The sequence below is a fragment of the Varanus komodoensis genome, unplaced genomic scaffold, assembly GCF_004798865.1.
Source record: "Varanus komodoensis strain SLA01 unplaced genomic scaffold, ASM479886v1 scaffold61, whole genome shotgun sequence".
NCBI classification, from domain to species: domain Eukaryota; kingdom Metazoa; phylum Chordata; class Lepidosauria; order Squamata; family Varanidae; genus Varanus; species Varanus komodoensis.
This window is the reverse complement of record NW_025336236.1, coordinates 945,815-968,897: the sequence shown is the minus strand read 5'-3', so window position 1 is coordinate 968,897 and position 23,083 is coordinate 945,815. Positions and strand designations below refer to the sequence as shown.

Sequence of the window (23,083 nt, the reverse complement as noted above, 5' to 3'; positions counted from 1 at the left end):
ATAATGCTCATTAAGACCAATACACATATCATAATGTAAGATTAAAATATTATAGGCTCTGATGAATTAATTTTAAGGTCTTACCGTGGAGAATTGAACCCACTATCAACTGTGATGCTGCTGCTGTCCATGCTGTCCAGCCTTGCAGAATGTGTGGCTCTCTGGTTGTTGCTGTTTTCAGTTTCTTTTGGAGCAAGGAGAGTGAGATTCTTCTCAAACTTCCTTTGCAGGTCTCTTTCTTTTTCCCGCTCAAGGAGCCACTGCATAGTGCCCACATCATCCCGATTCTTCTCTTCTTCAGTGTTCTTATTTGTCCCTTCCTCAGAGTCATCATCATCAGATACGTTGTAATAATCAAAGGATGCTTCTTGGTTTCCAGCTGTCTCTTGCTGTCTCTGTGAAACAGGCATGACTTGAGTAACTGAGGTTACCATAGCTTGTTCGAGTTTGTCACATCTGCTTGGCAATGTGTCAGAAGGTGTCTTTTGATGAGGTTTTAGTAGTGGCACACTAGGCTTGTGAAAACTGTTAACTGATAGGGTACTGTGGAGAGGCTTAAAAAGTGTATCTTTGCTAAATATTTCTTTCCTCTTATCAAGGCTACTAGATTCTGTGTTGTGATGTTGAACCAGTCGGCCGTTTGCAATCACTTCTGGGGTTTGGCTAGTAGCGACTGGCCCGCTGATGTTGCTTGGCCCTTTAGGTGACTCCTCTTTGTGCACTCCAGGTTCTCTGGCTATGTGCTGTGACTGTCTTTCTGATGGAGACACTTTTTTAATACTATCTGTCAAAGTAATTGTGTCATGGTCATCTTTATTTTTCCCCAAAGGGGAAGGGGCAGTAAGTACAGTTTCGCTAGAAGTGTTACACTGAAAATAATCATCAATGGCTGATTTTGTTGTACAAGAGTTGAGCTCATTATAAGGTGGTAAATTTTCTGCTGGCTTGTTTTGTTCCAATAGGGTACAGGAAGTGGGGGTTTCTGCAGTCTTTTCGGGTTTAACTATCTCTTTGTAGTTTGAAGATGACATCAGAGCCCTTTGATGACTGAGTGATTGTGAAGGCCGTAAGGTGCTATCGTCAATGTATGTTTGGCTGGTTGCTTGGTCATCTTGACTGCATGCTTCAGCTATGTCTTCAGGTGTACTTAAAGGACCTGCACCCAAAGGTCCTTTTGAATTATCCATTGATCGAGATCGCTCCTTGGCTTTATTTGACCTCTCATTTCTTGACCTTCGGTCCTGTGTATGGCTGTGGCTTCGGTGGACCTTAGAATGAGAGCTTCCTCTTGAAGGTTCAGGAAAAGGCATCTCAGTCCTCCTTTTGGCAAGTTCTCCTGATACATCCCATTCAGGTGTCATTGGAAAATGAGATTCAAGAACATTAGGGCTGCTGTGCATGATAAAATTGTCCCTTTTGTGTTCTATTATGAAACAGCCTTCCCGTGGAGATCTTGTGAGGGGATCATAGAAATCATACTCTCTTTCACCTGGTATGTCCAAATGGGAAGCCTCTGAAGGATCTCCTTTAGAGACCCTGGTTTTGCTATGTGACCGAGATTTTCCATGAGACTTCCTATGACTTCTACTCTTTTTACTCCTCCCACTCTGATGGGCTGAAGATCCAGCCTTGCTTCTTTGAGCTTTTTCTTCTTCAAGTTTTTTCATTAGTGCAGTGTGCCTCATGACATTTTCTACAGTCAAATCTGGGTTGATACGCCTAATAATCTCCATCTCTACTTCCCTAGGTATTGTAGTGGGTGTATCTTCATCTCTCAAGGGCCATTCCTCTGGAGGGAACTGGGCAGAAAAATTAGCCAACTGCTTTGTCTTATCTTTTTTGAAACTGAGTCGAAATAATTTTAGCCCAAACTTCTTAGACTGCTTTTCTCCATCTTTAGGCTTTGTAAGTGTCTCTGTTTTGTAAGAAAAATTTACAGTACTTTTACTTTTTTCAGTGGGTGGCACCTGGCACAGAGAAGGGGGGCAATAGGAGTCCTTGCAGTCTTTTGCTGATTTCCTCTGTAGAGTGGAGGCATGCATACTGTGCAAGTCTTCTCTGCAACAATGGCAAGAGTCGCAGTGGTTTTTGGGTAATGTTCGGTCTCTGACGCAGCCCGAGGTGGAAGGAGTTATAGTTCCTTGCTGTGGAGAGGTACACTGAGACCTGTCAGGTATCCTCTCATCCAGATGGTACCATTTACTGTTAGTTCTTATAAGGGATGGTGTTATAAAATAAGTCTGCGGGGTCACAATGAAGTAGCCATCTGGAGTTGGGTATATTTTCCTCTCTCGTACAAGCATGTTTAAGGTATGACGAAGGATTTCAGGACTTGGAGTTGGAACCCCTAAAAAACAAACAAAATGTATCTATGAAGTACATTTTATCATGGAAAATTCAGAGTTTTCCTTTTAAAGTGCTGCCCTAAAATATCCATTATCTGAACATGATCCCAAAGATAAGAATGTACTAAACAAGTAAAAGATGGTCAAGCAACCTTAACCAACTGGGCACCTTGCAAACATGTTTGGATTGCCATGGTGGCTTAGAATTATGCAAGTTGCATTTCAGCACTTCCGGAGAGCACTAGGTTGGAGAGAAATAATCTACTTTGTTTGGTTTTAACTGACCCCTTGCACTTGTACCCCTTATTAACTTTACAAAAAACTTAGTGGAATGTAAAAACAACAACAGCCTTCAAGTGATTTATTCCTAAAGTTCAGATAAACCTTAAGATTCAAAGTCACAACCCCATGGCAAGCTCCAAACCAAAAATACTGAGGAAATACTATGTGTAAATATTTATATCCTAATTAGCTATGATATTTCTGAGAACACAAAAGGAGCAAAAAAGCATAATTCTTCTGTTTTGGGAATCTGCACAAGTATTTAGGAAATCAGAAATAAATGCTGAGGAAAAAGCAAGGCAGTTTGACAAAATATCTAGGTCAACATTTTCCTGATTAATTTCTATTACACTTTAAATGATGATCTTAAGAAAAGTGAAACAAATGCAACTTCAATGTGGAGGAAAATGCAGGTTGCTTACCTGTAACTGTCGTTCTTCAAGTGGTCATCTGTGCATTCACACATATGGGCTGTGTGTCTGTGTGGAGCTTGTTGGGAAGATTCTATAGCTAAGTGTTTGACTCGGCGGGAGTCCTTCCCCTTCCTGTGTCAGGGTTTTGTAGGAGGGATTCTGCCCATTTCTTCAGTTCCATTGGGACATGCATAGCACCCAGGAGTGAGGAAGGAGTGTTGTGCCACTCCTTCGAGGGGGCAACACAAGCAAGGGGGCAATTGTCAGAAGGACCACACTACATGCAGGTGGTGGGTTGGTTGTGTGAAGACAAGGAAAAATATAGATGGGGGTGGTGGTTTGAAAGGGGATGTGACAGTGGAGAGAGTGGAGAGAAATATATATTTTTGTAGGAAAGGTTTGAAGAATGCTGAAGATACTCAACTTGAAGATGATTCAGAAGCTTCCGCTAGTGCAGAATGCAACAGCCAAATTAATAACCGGGACCTGTAGGTCCAAACATTTAAGACTAGTTCTGTCCCACCTGCATTGGCTGCCTGTATGCTTCCAGTCCCAATTCAAGTGCTGCTTTTAACTTATAAAGCCCTACACAGCTTGGGATTGCAATATCTGTTGGAGTGCTTTTCCCAGCCCTGATCTACCTGGATACCATGTTCAACCTCTGAGGCCTTCTCTGAATGCCAACTCCATGAGAGGCTCAGAGGATGGCAACTCGGGGGAAGGCCTTTTCTGTGGTGGCCCCCATTTTGGAAAGTATCTCTGCTATGGCTCACCTGTCACCAAATTTCACATCTTTTTGGTGCCACATCAAGACTACTCTCTATGTACAGACCTTTAAAGAGCTCTCTGGTTATGCAGAGGCCTGAGGGGTTTATCCTGGTAATTCTTTTGTTGTAATTTAAGTTATTTTAAATTAATTTTAAGTTTTTTTCACAATGCTGTTTTATATTATCTCTACTGTATTTTATTGTTTTGTTTTATACCTTGTTGTAAACCATCCAGAGAGCTTTGGCTGCAGGGTAGTATAGAAATTAATTAATTAAAAAGTTAGAGAAAAGAAACTTTCCTGATCTAGGCATAATGGCGGTCAAAAAAAGATGTGATGGAATGGGCAGGAGTCCCTCCCACATATCCTTAGAACAGGAAGGAGAGGGACTCCCACCCAATTGAATGCTTAAGCTATAGAATCTTCCTAACAACAGGTTCCACACAGACACAGAGCCCATATGTGTGATTCAGAGACCACAAAGAAGAAGGGTTATTTCGGTGTAGTTCTGGATGATTTTCATATTTTTGAGATCATAATACAGTTCAGCCATAATACACATAATGCTGAACTGCAGACCATTTCCTGTTTATGACTGAAAAAGTAGAAGAAAAAGTGACTAATAAAATGAGACAATTCATCATAAAATATGGAGACTGTACTAACTTAATGCAATTGTACAATTAGTTTAAAAAGCTTAAATTGTATCACACTAGTTAAATTTCACTGCTAGACATATTGATTTCTTTATGATAAAAGTGCCAATATATTAAATAAATACAGAATATGATTCAAATACAGAAATAAATGTTTTACACAGGCCCACAGTGTCTCACTTTTGAGTGAGGATGTGTCTCACTTACAAGTCATTCTAAACGACCACCACAGTTCGCTGTTGGGTTAACCAGTGGTTTGTTTAGCCCCTAAATAATCCATCTGTCTGGTCTCATATATCATGCTTATAACCTCTGATCAGGCTAAGCAGAGATTGTTCAACAACAAGAAAGCACCATTCTGGGCATGGAATGAGCAATGCAATGAGGTGAATGTAATTAGCTTGTGAATCCTGACAACAATATTATGCCATAAAGCACCTATAGCAAGCGCAAGGGCTGCTGAACATGGAAAAAAAACTGGAAAGATAGAAAGAATGCACAGAAGATCTAGCAAAGTGAGTATTGCCACAGCAGCACTCTCACTAGTCTGCCAAAGGAGGAAAGGCAAGGCAACAAGTACATCTTAAAGAAAATTGGCACAATGGCTTGGCATAGCAGTTGCCAGTTTTGCATGCAGAGATATGTCTAAGGAGGTACAAACCGTCTTCCTTTGCCATATCCCTGGGGTTTTCATTCCAATGACTCTACACCAGTCTTTCATATTAGGTATGTTCATGCATACAATATTTATTCAAAGGAAAGGAGAGGAAAGACAGACAGACAAAAATATACATAGTGATAGAAGGGAAAAGGGAAGGAGATTCTAGCTCTTCTTCTTCAGTTTAATGAGCTGCACCCTGTTGCTGGTTGAGAATTGCCCTAATGCTGGTTTACATTGGAAGTGTACCCCAATTTATCAGTGTGTGCGGACAGCCTATTTTCCACAAATCTTTAGACCCACAACTTCCGCCAGTGAATCATCCTAAACCAGTCATATTCTACATTCAACTAGAATCTGGTTTACCAGACAAGATTGTCTTGATGGATTTGAGGGTTGTAAATGTATGCCAGCAGCAGGACCTAATGCCAAAGAGGGTCATTTCACTTGCCTTGGTTTGAAATGGTTTTCTCTTGTAGCTTTAATCCTATAGTTTCCTCATTAACATTTCAAGAATTTAGGGTACTATCCCATGCATGTTTAGACATAAAGAAATCCTAGCAGTTATATGCATAGGACTGCACCTTTAGAAAAATTTCAACCTTAGAAAACTAGTCCAGCAAATTAAAAGCTAAGCACCAATTTAAAAATGATCTTATAATGCTGAAAATATCTCTTAAAAACTACCAAAACAATCAGTTGAAGCCTATATTCCATCACATTCAATTATATGTATTTTATAGTTGCAAAGAGAGAGAACTTTAAAGGCTAAAAGCCATATCAAAGATCATGCAAAATTCACACTACCACTGGGACCAGCAATCAGAGTGGATAAACTTCCCTTACAATACATTTGTATGCCAACTTCATCTTCAAAAGCCTACCTCATCCCTACATTTCCTCAGTAAATTCTTCCATTAATAAGAAAATAGAACTTAGGACAAGCTAGAATTTAAAATACTGCTCAACAGCAGTGGTGCTATTTAAGACTGTGAAGTACTTTAATAATTCGAAAGCAAAATCTGTCTGGACAGTGAATCATCAGACATGTACATTTTCTGCATCTCAAGAGAGTATACTGTACCCTCCACTGAGCTTCCAGACAGAAGATTATGTCTTGTTTGCTGCTCACAAAGAAAGCTGACCTTAGGTGAACTCGGTTAAATGCAAGACACATTTCAAGCTGCTATGTATAAATTGGAAGCAATTTAGAAAGAAAATGTACAGAAATCCTAGTTTTTGAAAAAGGCTACAGTGAAGCATCACAGCTGTTAGAAAATGTCCTCTTCACTTCTCAGGACAAATGTGTATATTCTTTTTCCCCTTTGCTCCTTTGTGTATATTTTAATAATTGGTGCCTATTCTACAAAGTCTTTTGGAACTGTGCACTTTCCTGCATGATGCTTGTGGAGGAATGCTGATTCACTAATGTAATGGGATTCATAATATGCTATTTCCTTTCACTGGTTTGGACTTGAGTTGAGTATTATTCTATCCTTCTTCAAAAATACTGGACATCACTTTATAAATTCAGACATCAAACAAATTCTCTTCTAGTAAGGAAACAAGTATTCCTAACAAGGAATTGGACTGAATTAATATGTATCATTATGTGTGTCTTTGCTAGCTAAAATAAAACCCATATTTTGAGCTCTTTCCCCCAGTTTTAAAAATATAAATCAATATACCTTCTATGTGTTGACCATACCTTACTTTTATTTAACTATTTTTGCCACTGGGCTGTTGAAAACTCTGGCCACTAATAAACCTCAAGCCAACCACTTCACACTATTCCTGCTATGTTACTGAAGGAAGCTGTAGTGAGAAAAAACAGTAGTTTTGATGGCTGTATTAAATAACAAAATGCAAACAGATAATAGTTTTACTGAATCCTAACAATGAGCCTAAAACTGTCTTGGAGGAAAGAAAAAAAAAAGAATAGAGAAGCTGTGCTGCCTGAGAATTTTCCACATGAAACTGAATCCTCTGTAGCAGGTAGCAAATTATGTAGCAAGCAGGGCAATTAGCACAATAGGAGCCATCTTGAATCCATTTATCCCATGTCTAGTTTCCTTGTCAGCCATTAACTAAAACATTTACACTAACATAGCCAGAAAAGAGCTTCATAAAGGAACCAAGGGAACATTTCTCCTCCCACCCAATTTTGTTTCTTTCTCAAAGGCACTAGTCTTGTTTATCTAACAAGTGATCTCCATGTGTCCCATGGCATTATCTATTCCACAGCAAAGGCAGGGAAGTGAGTCTTCTGTAAACCTATTTGAATTAGCCTTATCTTGCCTATTTCTCCATGGAATGTTTAAGCTCTCTGGGTTCCCATAAAAAAACAACAACCGGATAGCAGTGCAATGATTACTAGTCCTTATGGCCATGTGCTATATAGAACAGAGCACTATGCCTATGTAGGACACTTGCTGAGGTTCATGGGCAGGAAGATGCTGTTGCACTCATGTTTTGCATTGGGATCCTGCCTGCTTCAGTTCCAATGTGAGCAGAATGCAAGAATAGATGGACCCTTGGGCTAATCGAACATGTTCTGAACTTATGGAGGATATTCATTCGGTAGATTCTACCTTCACTTATTACAGTGGTGTAAAAACTGTATTTGGAAAGGATTTGTCTTTTGGAAATAAACTTGGTTCAAGCATAGTGAATTATGTGATTATTTCCTGTTTGTTTTTATTAACAATTCTTTTCTTCTGAGTTAAATCAGTAGTTGGCTGTGATCACCAGTCACTTAAATTCTCCTTACAATGGTCTAATACTGTGAATGCAAACTGTAATGATTATTTAAATTTTGATCAAGCACTACTGACATCTGATCAGTGTATTAAATGGAACACCCTGTTACAAACAGATTTGGAACAGAAATTATACTCAGAAGAATTTCTGAGATTAAGTAGTGAACTGTTCCAAGCATCTAATATCGATTTAGCCACCAAGCTGAATGAAAAAACAATAGATTCCCTAAAACCCGAACCCTAACCCTTTCTTTCTTTAAAAAAAAAAAAAGACATCCTTATCAAAGAACTATCAAACCAAAAGTGGTAATGTATGGTTTAATGCAGAAACTGAAAATGACAGATAGGAAAAATGATCAGGTCTTACTTTACTAGTAGATCTTCCATCCATAAGGCTGTTAACTTGCTCCACTTCTCTTCAATTTATGTATAATGACATGATTGTTATTTCTCAGTTAAAGTGCATCGTCAGAAATATTCTATCCAGGGCTTTTTTTGTCATCGAATGCACCGGAACAGCATTCTAGCACCTTTTTTTCCAATGGCTTTTACAAAGTGATTTTGAATCGCCTGTCCGCGTAGCAGGTCAGCAGCAAACATCATTAACATAGTGCCTGCGGGCGGCTTTTGTGTCCGCATCGCCCACCTTGGGACGCTGCTCAGCTTGAGATTGGTGTGTGTGGTCGTGCGCCGGCGGCGACGTGCGTTCCGGCAACATTTTTTTTTTTTTTTTACAAAAAAAGCACTGATTCTATCCTTTTTTATGTAGATGATACAATGCTGATTTCTTACATTTTGTAAGCTCAGCTTACAAAAATTATTGAACCAGTTCAGTCTACATTGTAGGAATGCACTTCTTTCCATTAATTACCAAAAAAACCCCAAAAATAATTTGGTAAATTTAAGATGACTCTTAATTGGTCACTTGATGGGATTAAATTGAGCAATTACCCTCCTTTAATTACCTTGGTATGGTCTTCCACTGGACTGGAACATGGTCTTCACAATTACAGCTAAGCGCCTTGCTAGCTTGTAGACCATTAAATGGATTGTTTCAGTTTTATTCAACAAAAGGGGGGAATTTGGTGCAGCCCATCTGTGAAGATTAGGGTTTTACCAAAATTGTTATATGGAGTTCTATTGTGGGCCACAACAAATTTAGATTAATTAGAAAGAACTGAAAATAAATCCTACATAGACTTCTGGCAATCCCTGTGACCACAAAATTAGAATTGCCTCATGTAGAACTTGGTGTAATGACCAAGTTTTGCTGTTTTGTAAAAATAAGGTTTAAGCAAATCTCAAAATCTATTCTGGAGTCATTTCAAGAGATGGGCCCAAACTCATTGAAGGAAAAAATGCAGCTGGCTGTCATGAGCTTGAGGTTCTCTATCGCCTTCCTTTTAGCTCAAGGATACGAGCAATACTGCTTCAAAGGCTTAAAGATACTGAGATGCAATCTCAGGAGCCTGGGATTAATGCCTGCCAATCTTATTCTTCCTTTATTCCTTGATATGTACCTCTCCTAAAATATCTGATAGATTTGCCAAATATTAAAATAAGGGTTAGCCCTTACTTACCAGAACAAGATTATACCTGATTTTATATGGCCAAGTCCAGATTTGTTCTACCACTCAGTGAACTAGATGTAAACGCCTGTGAGGAAGCTTATTTTAATCTTACAGGTATGATTCTCAAAGTATAGGGCCCTAAACAGAAATCAGGTAGTAAATTCAGTTTGTGAACTACAGTTTTGTATGTGCAACCATTTTTTAACCATGTGGTTTATGCAAGTTTGTTTACACATATATCCCCCAGAAAGCTTAGTAGCAAGGCTAATGACTTCTTTGGTGATCTGATCTAGTGGTGTTGAAAGAACCAGTTATCTTCATGTAGACAAAAAGATACTACTACTATCACTCATTGTCACTGATGGTATAAACCTCTGCAAGTTTTATCTCTAAAACTCATGAATCTCATAGCCACAAGAATCCTAACTTTGCCAGAGAAATAGCAACTAAGAGTCTGTCAGTCATAATGTCTGTCATAATGCGGAAAATATCTCCATATAAACTTAAAGTTCTAGCCCTGGAGCCACAACCATGCCTGTTTTCATCAGAAAACTCATCAATTACTAGTTGTTGGGAAAGACCCTCTTGTGAAAAGAAGTAGGGGGAAAATCAATCCAAACTGTGGAATTTCAATATGAAAGCTGAATGGGCAGCATGAAAGAGGTGTGGAAGAACCTCAGCTCCAGGATTACACTGGAGAAAAGAACTCAAATACCTCTGTTAACTGAGCCAAGCCCTCTGCTCAATTACTAAGAAGTGTCTGTGGGGAACAGTTTTTTTTTTTTAATTAAATGGGAATCACTTGGAAGGAGCAGGTGGGTGGGGAAGAATAGGATGAACTAGACCTTATTCCCCCTAATGACAAATGTCTGACTAGCTTGGTAATCTGCTTTCTATTTTAAAAAGCACAACACTTCATTTTGTGGAATCAGCAAATCTAGTTTGTTTATGAGTACTGTTACCAAAGAAATCAGTATCTTTTCTCTTTTGTCTCCACATTATCACTTTGGCTCAAAAGCCTCTAGTCGAAACATCTTAGATGACAAATGCTAAGAAATTAGGACAGGGGTGCATTTTTCTGTTCCTGCTGACATTCTCAATTGAAATTGAAGAGAGAGTGCCACAGTCCTGTATATGCTAGCCTGGAAACACCTTGGTCTCACTCAAGCCAAATCACCTATGCTTCCTAATTTGGTCAAGGCACCACCATGCCATCTATTGGGAGAATTCACACAACACAAATATACAACAGCACCAGTCAGGCTGTAGGTTGATTGCCCAAGGACACACAACGCACTTGCTAGGTGATAAAACACATTGTGCATGAGCATTCACCACCTCTCCTGAGTACGCCAGGGGACCCTGCAAGAGCATCAAGGTTCCCTCCTCCCATCACCACCAGTGTAGGAGGAAGGGAAAAATTCCTGGGTATCTTGTGGTTCAAAGTGGGAGTTTGAGTCTCTTTTTCTGAAAGATCTCCCTGGGCTTTTGAAGAATCTGACAGTTCATTTCAATGGGGATTAGATACTTCAAAAGAACAGAGGAGATATACCTAACTGCAGACTTACAGGGGAAGTGGACAAGGTGGGTGCCTGCAGAACTTTGTGAGCACCCCACCCCTACCAAGTAGTCACCACAAGGCCTCTACTGCTGCCCGTTCATAACTGTGCAAAGGAAGCAAGAACAATTCAGATTTATTTTTCGCAAATATTTGCAAAAGTTAACTTGGATGAAAAAGAAATTAAAAATAGCCACCCCTAGCAACTTTTGCAAGCTTAAAGGTAGAGTCATGATGGCTCATGGTAGTGTCTGGGATTCAAAACGCACACTGGGCAGTATTTGGAATATGCAAGCTGAGTGGCTTGTCATATCATGCAAATCCAGACATCCAGTGGGTTATTTAAGGATTAAACAATTCTTAGATAACCACAAAACTACACAGGAGTTGTCAGAGGGTTGTTTAACTCTCAGGTAATTAACAATGAATGGGTTTACATGATACAACATGTGGTGAATCTCTTGTACAACTTACATCATGCTTATCATGATGAGTAAAGCAGTTCACTGTCTTATGTGAACTGGTCAATATCGCACAGCTATCCAAAGTCTCTTTAGTATTCAAATAACCACAACAATACAACAAGCTGTGGTGTGTTTCTGCAATGGTCTGCACATTCAAAATGGTGGCCAGAATGTCTCAAAGCTTCCTTGAGTGAACTAACTCGGAGTGGCTTATTGTGACATGTGAACCTGTCCAATATTTACTTGAAGCCAGCATTTGCTAAGGGAAGATTTTGATTACCATTTTTTTCAACCATAAAGCTTTCAGGACTGGCCAAGAGTAACCTCCTTTTTAAACAATGGGACCAGTCAATATTGCACAGGCTGGCAAGAGGAAGAGCTTCTGAAAAGTCAGTAAGGAAAACTTTTAACAGGCTTCCTCTGTTTCAGGTCAGTGACGGCTGAGTTGTATAACCAGTTTCTGCCTAATAACAAAACCACTAGTTTTTACATTGAGAAACTGGAAAACAGGCAGACAGTTCCCAATACTATCTGGAAAGACCTTCTTGGGGGCAACATAAAACAGGCCTTCAACATGTAAGACAGATAGATGTTATTTCACCTGTTTGGGAGATATGTTTGGAACACCAATCTCTGTACACACCTGAAATATTCATTTCTCTCCAGGGAATAAGCTGTTCTGGAAGAATATGGGTTAGGTGCTAGGGAACCTTTTCCATTCTGTAGCCATGCCAGTATTCTGCCAGAGGACAGGTTGTGCATCTTGAATCCCTCACAGGTTAATTAACCCACAGTGGCTTATTGTTGATTATCACCAGGAGGCTGTCTTTTATGAAACGTCCCATATCCCACAGTCATAGATTATTAACTCCATCAAAAGTTGTAATAACAACCACTGCTTTTCATGACACGTTAGACTGTCAGGTGCTGACATAGTATTGACTCAGTCTCCAAATAATACAAAGACAGAATAGATTAGTATATATACTGACAGGATGGCAGACATGTGCAAGCTAAGCTTGCAAATGATAGAAGACAGCCATCAATTTGTACAAATTATTAATCAACTGGGTACGAGGTTTGCAACCTGCATGAATTGGTCTCCATGACAGTCCACCTGTTTTATAGACCGCTCATCATATTCTTATGTGAGTGGAATTGGGAGCACTTTTGACTGATGTTAAAATTGGATGTTAAAACGCTACATAAGCAAATCCTTCTAAGCATCTATAAAAAGTCAACTATTAAGTGAAAATACAAATATAGGGAGAAAAAAGGCTCAAAAACTAAAGCTAATCTCAGTCATGCAAGGAAGCTGAAATATAATTTACTATTCAAAGAGAGAATACTGTATTAGAAAATATAGAAAATATATTTTATAAAGGTAGGGCAGTATCCAATGGAGTCTTCTGTGTATACACAACTTACATATTGCTAACTTAAGTGATCTCTAGTGCAACAGTAATAATGTAAGCAGAAGCAAAGTATTTTACAGAAAATGCCATCTTAATAATGCCACGATTGGTGTTGTGCTAGAGGTCACTCATGCTAAGATTGTATCACAGCATAGGTGCATTGAAAACTGCGTACAGTCAGGCGTAAAATAAAACAAGTTAATATTTTTGGAAATCTAATGATTTGATCATGGAGGCCAAACAGCTGCAACAATATTCCAGGAAGCCTTCTCCAATTTGGTACTCTTGAATTACAACTTCCAGTTTCCTGACTATTGCCTATGCTAGATGGTGGGAAGTGAAGCCCAAAACATCTGGAAGATCCCAGGTTGGGGAAGACTGTTCTAAAACAAACAGTAGCTCCCACTTGGAAAAAAATGATATTCACAATGTGTTTCTCTTACCATCAGGCTTGGGAAAGGCACTCTACAAGAGGTATCTCTGAAGTAGTAAGAAACCTCTGTCAATTCTGCTGCATATGCTAGCATGCTGACATCTCTTCAAGGACTATTTTTGTCTGATAAGAGCCAGGAGCACACTAACTAATTTCTATGTGTATAAATCCTGACTATGTGTATAAAATATTAATTTCAGGTTCCTCATGGAAGTGTATAATAAACTTGCACAGGTAAATTTCAAGTTTAAATTACTTATGGCTGAGAATGACTTATTACTGAAATTACTACAGTAATTTTAATACATATATTTTAAAAACAACAAACCCTTGTAAAAAATTTTACAAGCGCATTTATAAAAATGCCTTTAAATATCCGTGTCAATATGAGCAAAGATACATCAACATAAATTTTACCTGGGAAGCAGGTTGTTAGGTGTTCCATTAGTGCTTCTTGTGTGACTTGTTTTCGTGCTGAGTTCATTGCAGAGATGGCCAAACAAAGAATTTCCCCAAGTGGGATAAACTGTGATTGACTGATGGGAGACATACTGATGGGTGATACATCACCTGCAAAAAGAAAATGGGCTTTCAGGCAAGTATCTTGCTTAATAGTCATTAACTCAGGTTGACATTATTAAAACATGCTAAATCCTAAGTCTTAGCTTAAAAGAAGGGAGGGGAGAAAGTGGTGAGGAGGCTAACATGAATAAATCTCAAACAGTATTGGAACATTACTACACTTGAAATTAGGATCCTTATCCTGTCTAGAGTACATACATAAGGCAGAGACAGATGGACAATTCTATAAAACTCTACACAATAGAAGAAAAAGTTGGAGTCGTTTTATTAGTGGCATCAAGAATTTAATGAAAAAGGTCAGGAATTAGTAGGCCCTGAAATCATTGGCCCATCTGAGAATGGAGAACCTGATAGGACTAAGGCCAAAAGGACTAAGTAACTTTTGAAGTATTCAAGGATATAAGTTTTAAGAAGAGAAAGAGAAAGAGAAAAACACCTACAGGCTGCAATAGAAGCATTTTTATTTTTCCATACAACTATGGGGGAACATACTTCTAAATAAATTCATTAATAATCAATAAGCTATTTTTACCAAGAATGCTTTTTTTTTTAAATGTCCCTCAATTTGTTAGCATAACAAATTTGTTTGGAACATTATTTCCAAAATGATGTGGCATCGTCAAATCTGTTTAACTCACTGCCCCAACCCAGTATTCCAGGACTTCAGCATTATGTGGCCAAAACAAAAAATAGAAAAACTTATTAATGATCTACTTGGGTTTGAAAAGAGAAGCTTTCGGATTCATAATGGAAAAATCAGCACTTTCACACAGTCATGTTATTTCCCTCAAGATGGGACTACATTTTTCTTAAAGTCAAATGTATTGTATCAGCAGAACACTTCAAGTCTACATCTTGCCTTTTTCCTTCAAGGCTAGTTCTCCCTTGTTGACTTAATTGTACCAATCCAGATCGCAATAGGGAATGGGGGCTCATAAGATTGAAAACTCACTGATACCAATCCCACCTCCCATAGAAAACCAGATGTGTAAGCATAGAGCACTGATTTTCTATAGTTTTCTGCTGTGGTCTGAAGTGGTGGTGCTTGGACACAAGTTTACCTTTTCAGCGAAATCTAGGCCTCTGTGATAACTTTTCCCCCCACATGGTCCCTAAGGTACGATGATATTTAGTATATATAGCATCAAGTAACCATATGAACCAGAGATTGCCTTTACCAACGAAGAATACAAGAAATAAACAGTCAGAGAATAAGGAGGTCCTCTGCATTCAAATTCCTTTCAGGGTGGGTTTTTATCTTTAGACAGATATTCATGGCATGCAGTTTACCACTCAAGGAATTTTGTGTGGTGTGGTATCTGTTCGTACAATTTTAAGGGTCAAGCTAGAGATGAAGCTATTCATGCAATTATGAGCAATTGCATGAGTGGCTTTTTAAAGTAAACTGTATGTGCAGTGGTTCCTATGATAGTTTTGCCCCAGTGTCAATAGTAGGTACAATTCCCTTCTGATGTAATCAGCATCAGTGCATGGGGCAAAGGTTTACAGAGCCAATGCCCCTTTCCTCATACCTGGGTCCTGGTCTATATTGGGGGTTCCTAGTTTACTATGCACTTTAAAAAATCATTTACACAACTGTGTGTTGTATGAACTTCATGATGTCTAGATTGGCCTGCAGATTTACCTGCACAATTTTACTCTGTGTATGCCAAGAAAACCATTTTTATTCTGTGTTCTAGCAGCCTGTACAGGCAAGACCAAACCCTAACCCTTACTAATTGGTCTAAACAAGTTCAGTTGAGTGCTGATGAGAACTTTCTGCCTCTCCCCTGAAAAAACCTCAGCAGATTGTTTCTAGCCAACTTGTGACTAGCTAAAAGGGAGCAGATTTGGGATATAAAACTAAATTGCTTCATTTTGTCTTGTGCACTGACTTGGAAGGTTTGTTTCCTGTGATCCTGGTCTTCTGAAGACCTGTATCACAAGTACATATAGACAGGTTTAGTTAGTTTTGCTGTTCTCTCCCCTATAAGAATTGTTTCCACACTTTTTTCTGGTTCTTCCCTTTTCCTGATTTGTAAACAAAATCATCACCACTCATGTTTGAATGTGTGCTGTTTCAGCTCTTGGTTACTGGTACTATTTAAAGTTTCAGGCCTAGGGCTTTGAAACAAAAGCTTCTGGCTTAAGCCCTTGCTTCATAAGCCTTACTGATGTCCCATGATTTCAGTGGCTCAAGCTAAGTTGGATATAAGGGGTGGGGATAGCCTACCCTGCTGGACTGCTGTTCAACTAAGCAAATAGTATCCCTGCCTACACTGTGGAGAGTTACAGTGCTCCCTGTCCTTTCTTTGCAGCATAGTTGGCACTGTTTTGTTTCAATCTGTAATCTGTTCTGATAGTTCTTTTAGACTGAAAAATTTGGCATAAATTTTCTATTTTAAAAAAATTAAAGGACCCTGAGATACTACAACAGTATTTTGCACACAGCATTACATTAGCCAGATGGTAGCCATGTTAATCTGCTACAACAAAAACACCAAAGATACATTTTCTTGGTCTTGGGGTGCCAGAGTGATTGTGAACATCAGTTGTTATCCAGTTATAAACTGATTTCCATGGGCTCATGGGCGTTTAGCTCCCTCTGTGCTGAATTCTAGGGAAATGGTCATGTCAGAGAAGTGCAGCAATCTAACAAAGCATTGAACATTTTATATGTGTATAGCTTCTATACCGACCTGTGGTCACTGTATTTAGTTCTGTGACTGAATAAAATATGCAGCTACTATATTTTAGTTAAACCAAAGCTTATGAGTACAAAACAAATTGCTTCTGAATGCTTCTGCAAATGTGAAAACTATTTTGTTGTTACACTTATATTGGTTGTAAAAACAAATGGAAAGTCTGGTAAATGTTTACGTCAGCCTAATTGCTCCTGTCTCCTAAAAAGCCCATCATAACTCAATCCTTCTTTCTTTAAAGAATTGCTAGTTGTTGTTTTTCATGACAGGGCAATACTCATTCATCTTCGCTGAGGCCACAGTTAAATCTATAGGCTACTGTTGTCTATAAGTCATCTACCAGAGATAATTTGTGACCCCTCGTATGAAAGACGCAATAGGAAAACTCACAAAGAACCGTGACAGCTCCTCTTCCTCTTACCTACTTCTTATCTTACTAAATTGCTTTACTTTATCTCAATACTCCTGGGAACCTGGAAATTACAAATACACTGTTATTGTAGTTAACTAAACAACTTCTGAGATGTTCAACGAACAAACAAAATATCCTTTGTTTTTCAATTAAACTGAACATCACAAAACACACAATTAAAAAGAATATTTGTTATAGTCTGTTTCCTAGTCTTTCAGGAAAAAGGTCAATACTATAAAAAAATGCACTTTTACCTTGAAAAAAAAAATTGGTGATCAACCATATGGCTCCTGTTAACTTGGAGGATCACTGCTATAGTGAAGCAGCTCTCCTTTGAAATTACACTACTGTATTCAACTTTCCTGCAGGTGACACAGTGGTTTAAACCGCTGTGCTGCTGCGCTGGTAGATCGAAAGGTCACCAGTTCAAATCTGCACAACGGGGTGAGTCCCTGTTGCTCTGTTCAAGCTCCTGCCAACCTTGCAGTTTGAAAGCATGCAAATGCAAGTAGATAAAAAGGTACCACTTTGGTGGGCAGGTAACAGTGTTCTGTGCACTTCGGTGTTTAGTCATGCCAGCCACATGACCACGGAAACTGTCTGCAGACAAACGCGGCTCCCTCGGCTAGGAAATGGAGATGAGCACCGCCCCCTAGAGTCAGGCATGACTGGACTTAATGTCAAGAGGAAACCTTTACCTTTTATTCAACTTTCCAGTGTTTGTGTTGCAAATTAAACTATGGACAAACTATGGACTTCAGAAAAAAAACCCTTTTGCAACCTGACTGTATATTTTACTCATATACCTCCAATTTGGGTGTTTCATCACTGTTGCTACCAAGTGAAAGAACAGCAGTCAACCTAAAAAGAAAACAAAAACTACCTGTGACTTAGTTATTACACTGGGCAAGTCATTTGAACTTGCTGATCATACAAAATATGCTTGAACAAACAGTTTTTTGTAGGTGTCATATACCTGCAAAGTACTGCATACTGTTAATTAAAAAACAAAGCTGCTATGCAGCACCTAATGAGCACGCACCATTATTCCATTTTATAGATGGGTAAAAAGGAATTGATGTCTACAGTGAAGCTTGGAGCAAACTGATTGTGACTCTTTATGCAGAGGACCCCTTTTTTGTTCTATGTACTATTAAGTTAGTTATACACATTATATATTATGTGATTAGAAAATTTGCTGTACCAAAGGAATAAAGGATATACAAAGAAATCAATCACGTTAAAACCACAGTACCTTTTTTTTTTTTTTTGGACAAATTTGGTTGGAGTCTTAAATGCAAACTAACTTAGGAGCTATTGTCAGGGGCCCATAGTTTTGGTTGTCTCAGCAATTGTTCCGCTGCCCTCTGGTGAAAACAACAAAACAAGCTGCAGCTTGGAACTGAGAAGGGGATCTGCCATACCGGCCACCAACCTTGTGGCCCTACACTGCACTGACTCTAACCTGGTAATATCCTTCTGCAATGAGGGACCTAAAACTGAGCACAAAAAGTGGTAGTAATACCTCTCTCAATCTAGAAGCCACACTTCTGGCTATGCAACCAAGGGTGGTGTTCGTCCTCTTGACCACCATATCACACTGCTGACTCATGTTTCACCTGCAGTCAACCAGCACTCCAAGATCCCTTTCACAAGTGTGTTGGGACAATCCAACTTAAGCAAAATGACTTTTCAACACTTGAAAATTATTTTACATGCAGGAATTTGGTGGGAAATCCAAATCACCCTCAACTCTGGCAACAGTGCGCAAAATGAATGCTCAATGAATGATATTAGAAGGCTATCATAAGCCATTCTCTCTTAGGAAAGGCTCCATCCGGCAATATGGGGAAAGACTATACTGGCATTTAAAACCTGTTCCTTTCACTGGAAAAGAACACTAAATTTTGTGGCTATCTTATCTGATTTCACTATTATTGATTATTTGGGTTTATATCCAAGAGCAGGTTGCTTGCCTGTAACTGATGTTCTTCGAGTGGCCATCTGTGCAGTCACACATATGGGTTCTGCGCCTGCGCAGTGCCTTTTGCCGGAAGATTAACAGCTAATGGTTTTTGGCGGGAACGCTGCTCCCCCTCCCCCCTAGCATTATATAAGGAGTGGAGTGTCCGCCATTTTCCAGTCGTTGAAAGACCGACGTTTGTTGTTATAATAAGGTTTGTCAGTATGACAAGATAGCCAAATTCAGTAGTGGTACGACACATAGCAAAGAGATCATAGTATCAAAAGAAATAGTCAGACCACCCATGACACCAAGCGGGGTCGGAGGGTGGGTTGTGTGACTGCACAGATGGCCACTCGAAGAACATCAGTTACAGGCAAGCAACCTGCTCTTCTTCGGCATGGTCTCTGTGCATCACACATATGGGTAGAATAACAAGCTTACCCCAAATGGAGGAGGGAGGTGTCATCAGCGAAGGACAGAAGAAAGGACAGCTCTGCCAAAAGAGCAATCCTGCCTGGCAAGGACATTGAGTCTATAATGTCTGGCGAAGGTACACGGGGTAGCCCAAATGGCCACCCTGCACACATCTTCTATCGGGACCCCTGATGCAAAGGCCAAAGAAGGAGCAACAGCTCTTGTAGAATGACCTCTTGGAGTAGATGGCAAGTCCAACTTAGCTAACTGATAAGACAGGACAATTGTATTTACTATCCATTTCGAAAGACGTTGTGAAGTGACTGGACAGCCTCGGTCATGTTCTGAATATTTCACAAAAAGTCTATTGGAACACCGAACAGACTCAGTCCTGGACCTAAAGCAACGACGAACGTCCAGCATATGTAAAGATCGCTCTATCGGATTTGAAGGGGTCGGAAAGAATGCCGGTAGAACAATCTCCTGTTGCATGTGAAACGAAGTAGCGACTTTCGGAAGGAAAGACGGATCCAGCCGAAGAACCACTTTTTCCTTATGAACATTTAGAAAAGGGGGGAGGTCTACCCGAAGGGGGCAGAATTCAGAGGATCTATGGGCTGAAGTCACTGCAACAAGGAAGGCAGTCTTCCATGAAAGCAAGGCGTAGATCGATCATCGCCATGTGTTTGAAAGGTGATTGAGTCAGCGCTTGTAAGACCACCAAAAGACTCCAGGTGGGCATTAGAGGTCTCATAGTTGGATACAGATTACTCAATCCTCTCAAAAATCTTTTAATCAGAGGTTGAGCAAAAATGGAGAGACCATGTATAGTTCCCCGGTAATGTGAAACCGCTGCTGTATAAACTTTTATGGACGAAGGTTTGAGTCCAGACTGATGCAATTCAAAGAGAAACTGAAGTATCTGTGAAACAGAAGCCGAGGGGGCCGGAAATGAGTATAAATTGGCAAAGTTAGAGAATCTCTGCCATTTTGCCGTGTACAACTTCCTAGTAGATGGTCATAGCGCAGATTCGAGAATATACTGTAGGTCTGGGTGTAGACTCTGCTGAGCAGGAATGGCGGGGACAGTTGGTGGTGTCGATCCCAATGTATCGTAGCTGGTCATCGTATCCCCCATGCAGTCAGTTTCAGCGACAGCAAGTCTGGGTGGCGGATCGTGCCCTCCCTCTGGGTAATGAGATAAGGAAGAAGAGGGAGTTGGAGAAATTCTTCTTGGGAGACGTGAAGGAGAGTTGAGAACCATGGCTGGCGTGGCCACCAGGGGGTGATCGGTAGCCCTGTGGCCCCTTCGTGAATGGTCTTTGCCAACACTCTCATGATGAGTGGGATCGGAGGGAAAGCATAAAAAGTCATATTTGTCCAGGGGATCATGAAAGCGTCCCCGAGCGAGTCCTGACCCATCCCCGCTCTGGAACAATAGGCCGTGCATGCCCTGTTCTGTTGTGTGGCAAACAGGTCGATGTCTGGCTGGCCCCATCGGTGAAATAGCATGTCGCGAACCCGATGGTCTAGCTCCCATTCGTGTGACCGCGACATATGTCTGCTCAAGAGATCCGCGTCTGTATTTTCTGTGCCCGCAAGGTGAACTGCTAGAAGAGTGATACCTCTCGGTATGCACCAGTCCCAAATCTGCATGGCCAGGCGGGCTAGTTTCCGGAATTGGGTCCCCCATTGTTTGTTCAAATAAAAGACCGTCGCCATGTTGTCTGAGATCACCTGGACGACCTGGTGTAGAAGCACATCCTCGAATGATTGCAGGGCTTTGAAAATGGCAAGAAGTTCCAGAAAATTGATATGGTTCCTGCAATCCCAGTGACTCCATATCCCCTGGGTACGTAGATCGGAGCAAATTGCTCCCCATCCCAGCAGGGACGCATCGGTGCCGAGGGTTACTGTAGGGTACCGGGGTCGAAACGGAACACCTACAGTCAGATTGACTGGGTCTATCCGCCATAACAGGGACTGAAGAACGGAAGCCGGGAGTCGAATCTGTTTGGTAGGTGGATCTGTCTGTGGTCGAAACATTCCGTTGAAGAACAGTTGAAGGGGACGTAGCCTGAGTTTGGCATGTGGAACCACAGCGATGGAAGCAGACATGTGTCCCAACAGGCTCTGAATAGACCGGGTGGGGACGGTTCTTGCTTGTCGAATCCGAGCGATGCACTGAGCAATCACATGCCGTCTGTCCCGAGGAAGGACATCTTGCCAATGTCGAATCCAGCCGGGCTCCGATAAAGTTGATCACCAGCGTAGGGAGAAGGGAAGATTTCTGTTGATTAATACAGAGTCCAAGATTGTGCAACAGAGCACATGTAAACTCAACAGCAGACGAAAGTCCTGCTTCTGTGTCGGAGACCAGCAACCAATCATCAAGGTACAGGTATATCCGAATTCCACGTAATCGAAGGTGTGCACAGACAGGAGCCATACACTTTGTAAAAACCCATGGTGCAGTGGCTAATCCAAACGGTAGCACATTGAATTCGTAGATTTCAGAGTCCACCGCAAAATGAAGGAAACGCCTATAACTTGGATGTATTGAAATATGAAAATAGGCATCCTTCAGATCGAATGAGGTGAACCAATCCCCTCTTCCCAGCAACGGGAGAATACTTTGAAGTGTGGTCATCCGAAACTTCTTTGGTGTTATGAATCTATTGAGAGCTCTCAAGTCCAATATTGGTCTGAGACCCCATCTCGTTTCGGGACCATAAAGTATCTGGAATAGAACCCGCGGAATCCCTCCGATAACGACAGACGACGAATAGCTCCTTTAGCAAGGAGTTAGTGAATCTCATCTAACAGTACCAAGGAAGTCGGAGTATAGTGGATAGGATTTGGTGAAGGCACAACGTCGAATTCGATTCCATATCTGTGCTGAATGATAGATAACACCCACCCATCAGATGTGATGGACTCCCAAATGGAGAGCCGACTCTTCAGTCGATCCCCAAATGAGAGGGGGGAGGGTAGAGTTGGAATTAGAGGAGAGGTTCGCTCGTCGCATCAGCGCTGTCGCCTGTCCGTATCAAAGCGGTGGCGGCCCTGCTGGAAGCGCTGGGTGGTTGTTGCCTGCGACACTGCTGACGTTGATGCGGTTGCTGTTGCCAAGGCAGAAATTGTTGACAGTACTGTGGACGTGACCATGACCACTTACGTTGGGGTAGAGATTGCAATTCCATACGACGGACCGTCATCCTTGATTCATGGATTTTCTTCAATTTGCTATCTGTCCTCGCAGGGGACCGGAACCGTCGAACGGCATCTCCTCAATTCTCCGCTTCATCTCGTCCGGAAAATTGCAATTACGCAACCAGGCGTGTCTGCGGAGGGAAATGGCACCGACCAGCGACCTCAAATCAGAGTCCACATAGTGCCTCACGGTGGAAAGCTGTTGCACTGCCACTTGCATAGCTTCCTTAACAAAAGCCTTAGCAAGTTTGCCCTGGTTTCCCGGGAGGGTATCGATGATGGTGTCCAGGTGTTGCATAAGGAAATATTGGTAACGCGCCAGGGTTGCCTCATAATTAGAAATTCGTAAACCAAGGCCCGAAGCTGCGTATACCCGGCAGGCAAAGGAATCAACCTTTCTGCCCTCTTTGTCACGAGGCGAGGTGTGTCCACGGGCTTCCCAACCCTGCGAGGATTGTACAACCACTGAATTCG

General features: G+C 40.8%; 1 protein-coding gene across 7 annotated transcripts in view; it reads right to left on the bottom strand.

The window, feature by feature from the left end:
- The window catches only part of STOX2 (storkhead box 2), a 160,005-nt gene that overhangs the window by 13,508 nt on the left and 123,414 nt on the right, over positions 1 to 23,083 (bottom strand). For 4 of the 7 annotated variants that reach the window (XR_006416596.1, XM_044449832.1, XM_044449833.1 and 1 more), the window contains exons 2-3: positions 13,738 to 13,890; positions 85 to 2,347 (exon numbers count right to left, since the gene is read on the bottom strand). Coding sequence is in view for 6 of the 7 variants with exons in the window: in XM_044449832.1 (XP_044305767.1) it covers positions 85 to 2,347; positions 13,738 to 13,890 (2,416 nt within the window). In the remaining variant the exon portion in view is untranslated. Of the gene's footprint in view, positions 1 to 84; positions 2,348 to 13,737; positions 13,891 to 16,994; positions 17,078 to 17,822; positions 18,122 to 23,083 lie in introns of those variants that run through there. The other 3 variants (XM_044449834.1, XM_044449836.1, XM_044449837.1) reach the window with 3 other exon arrangements.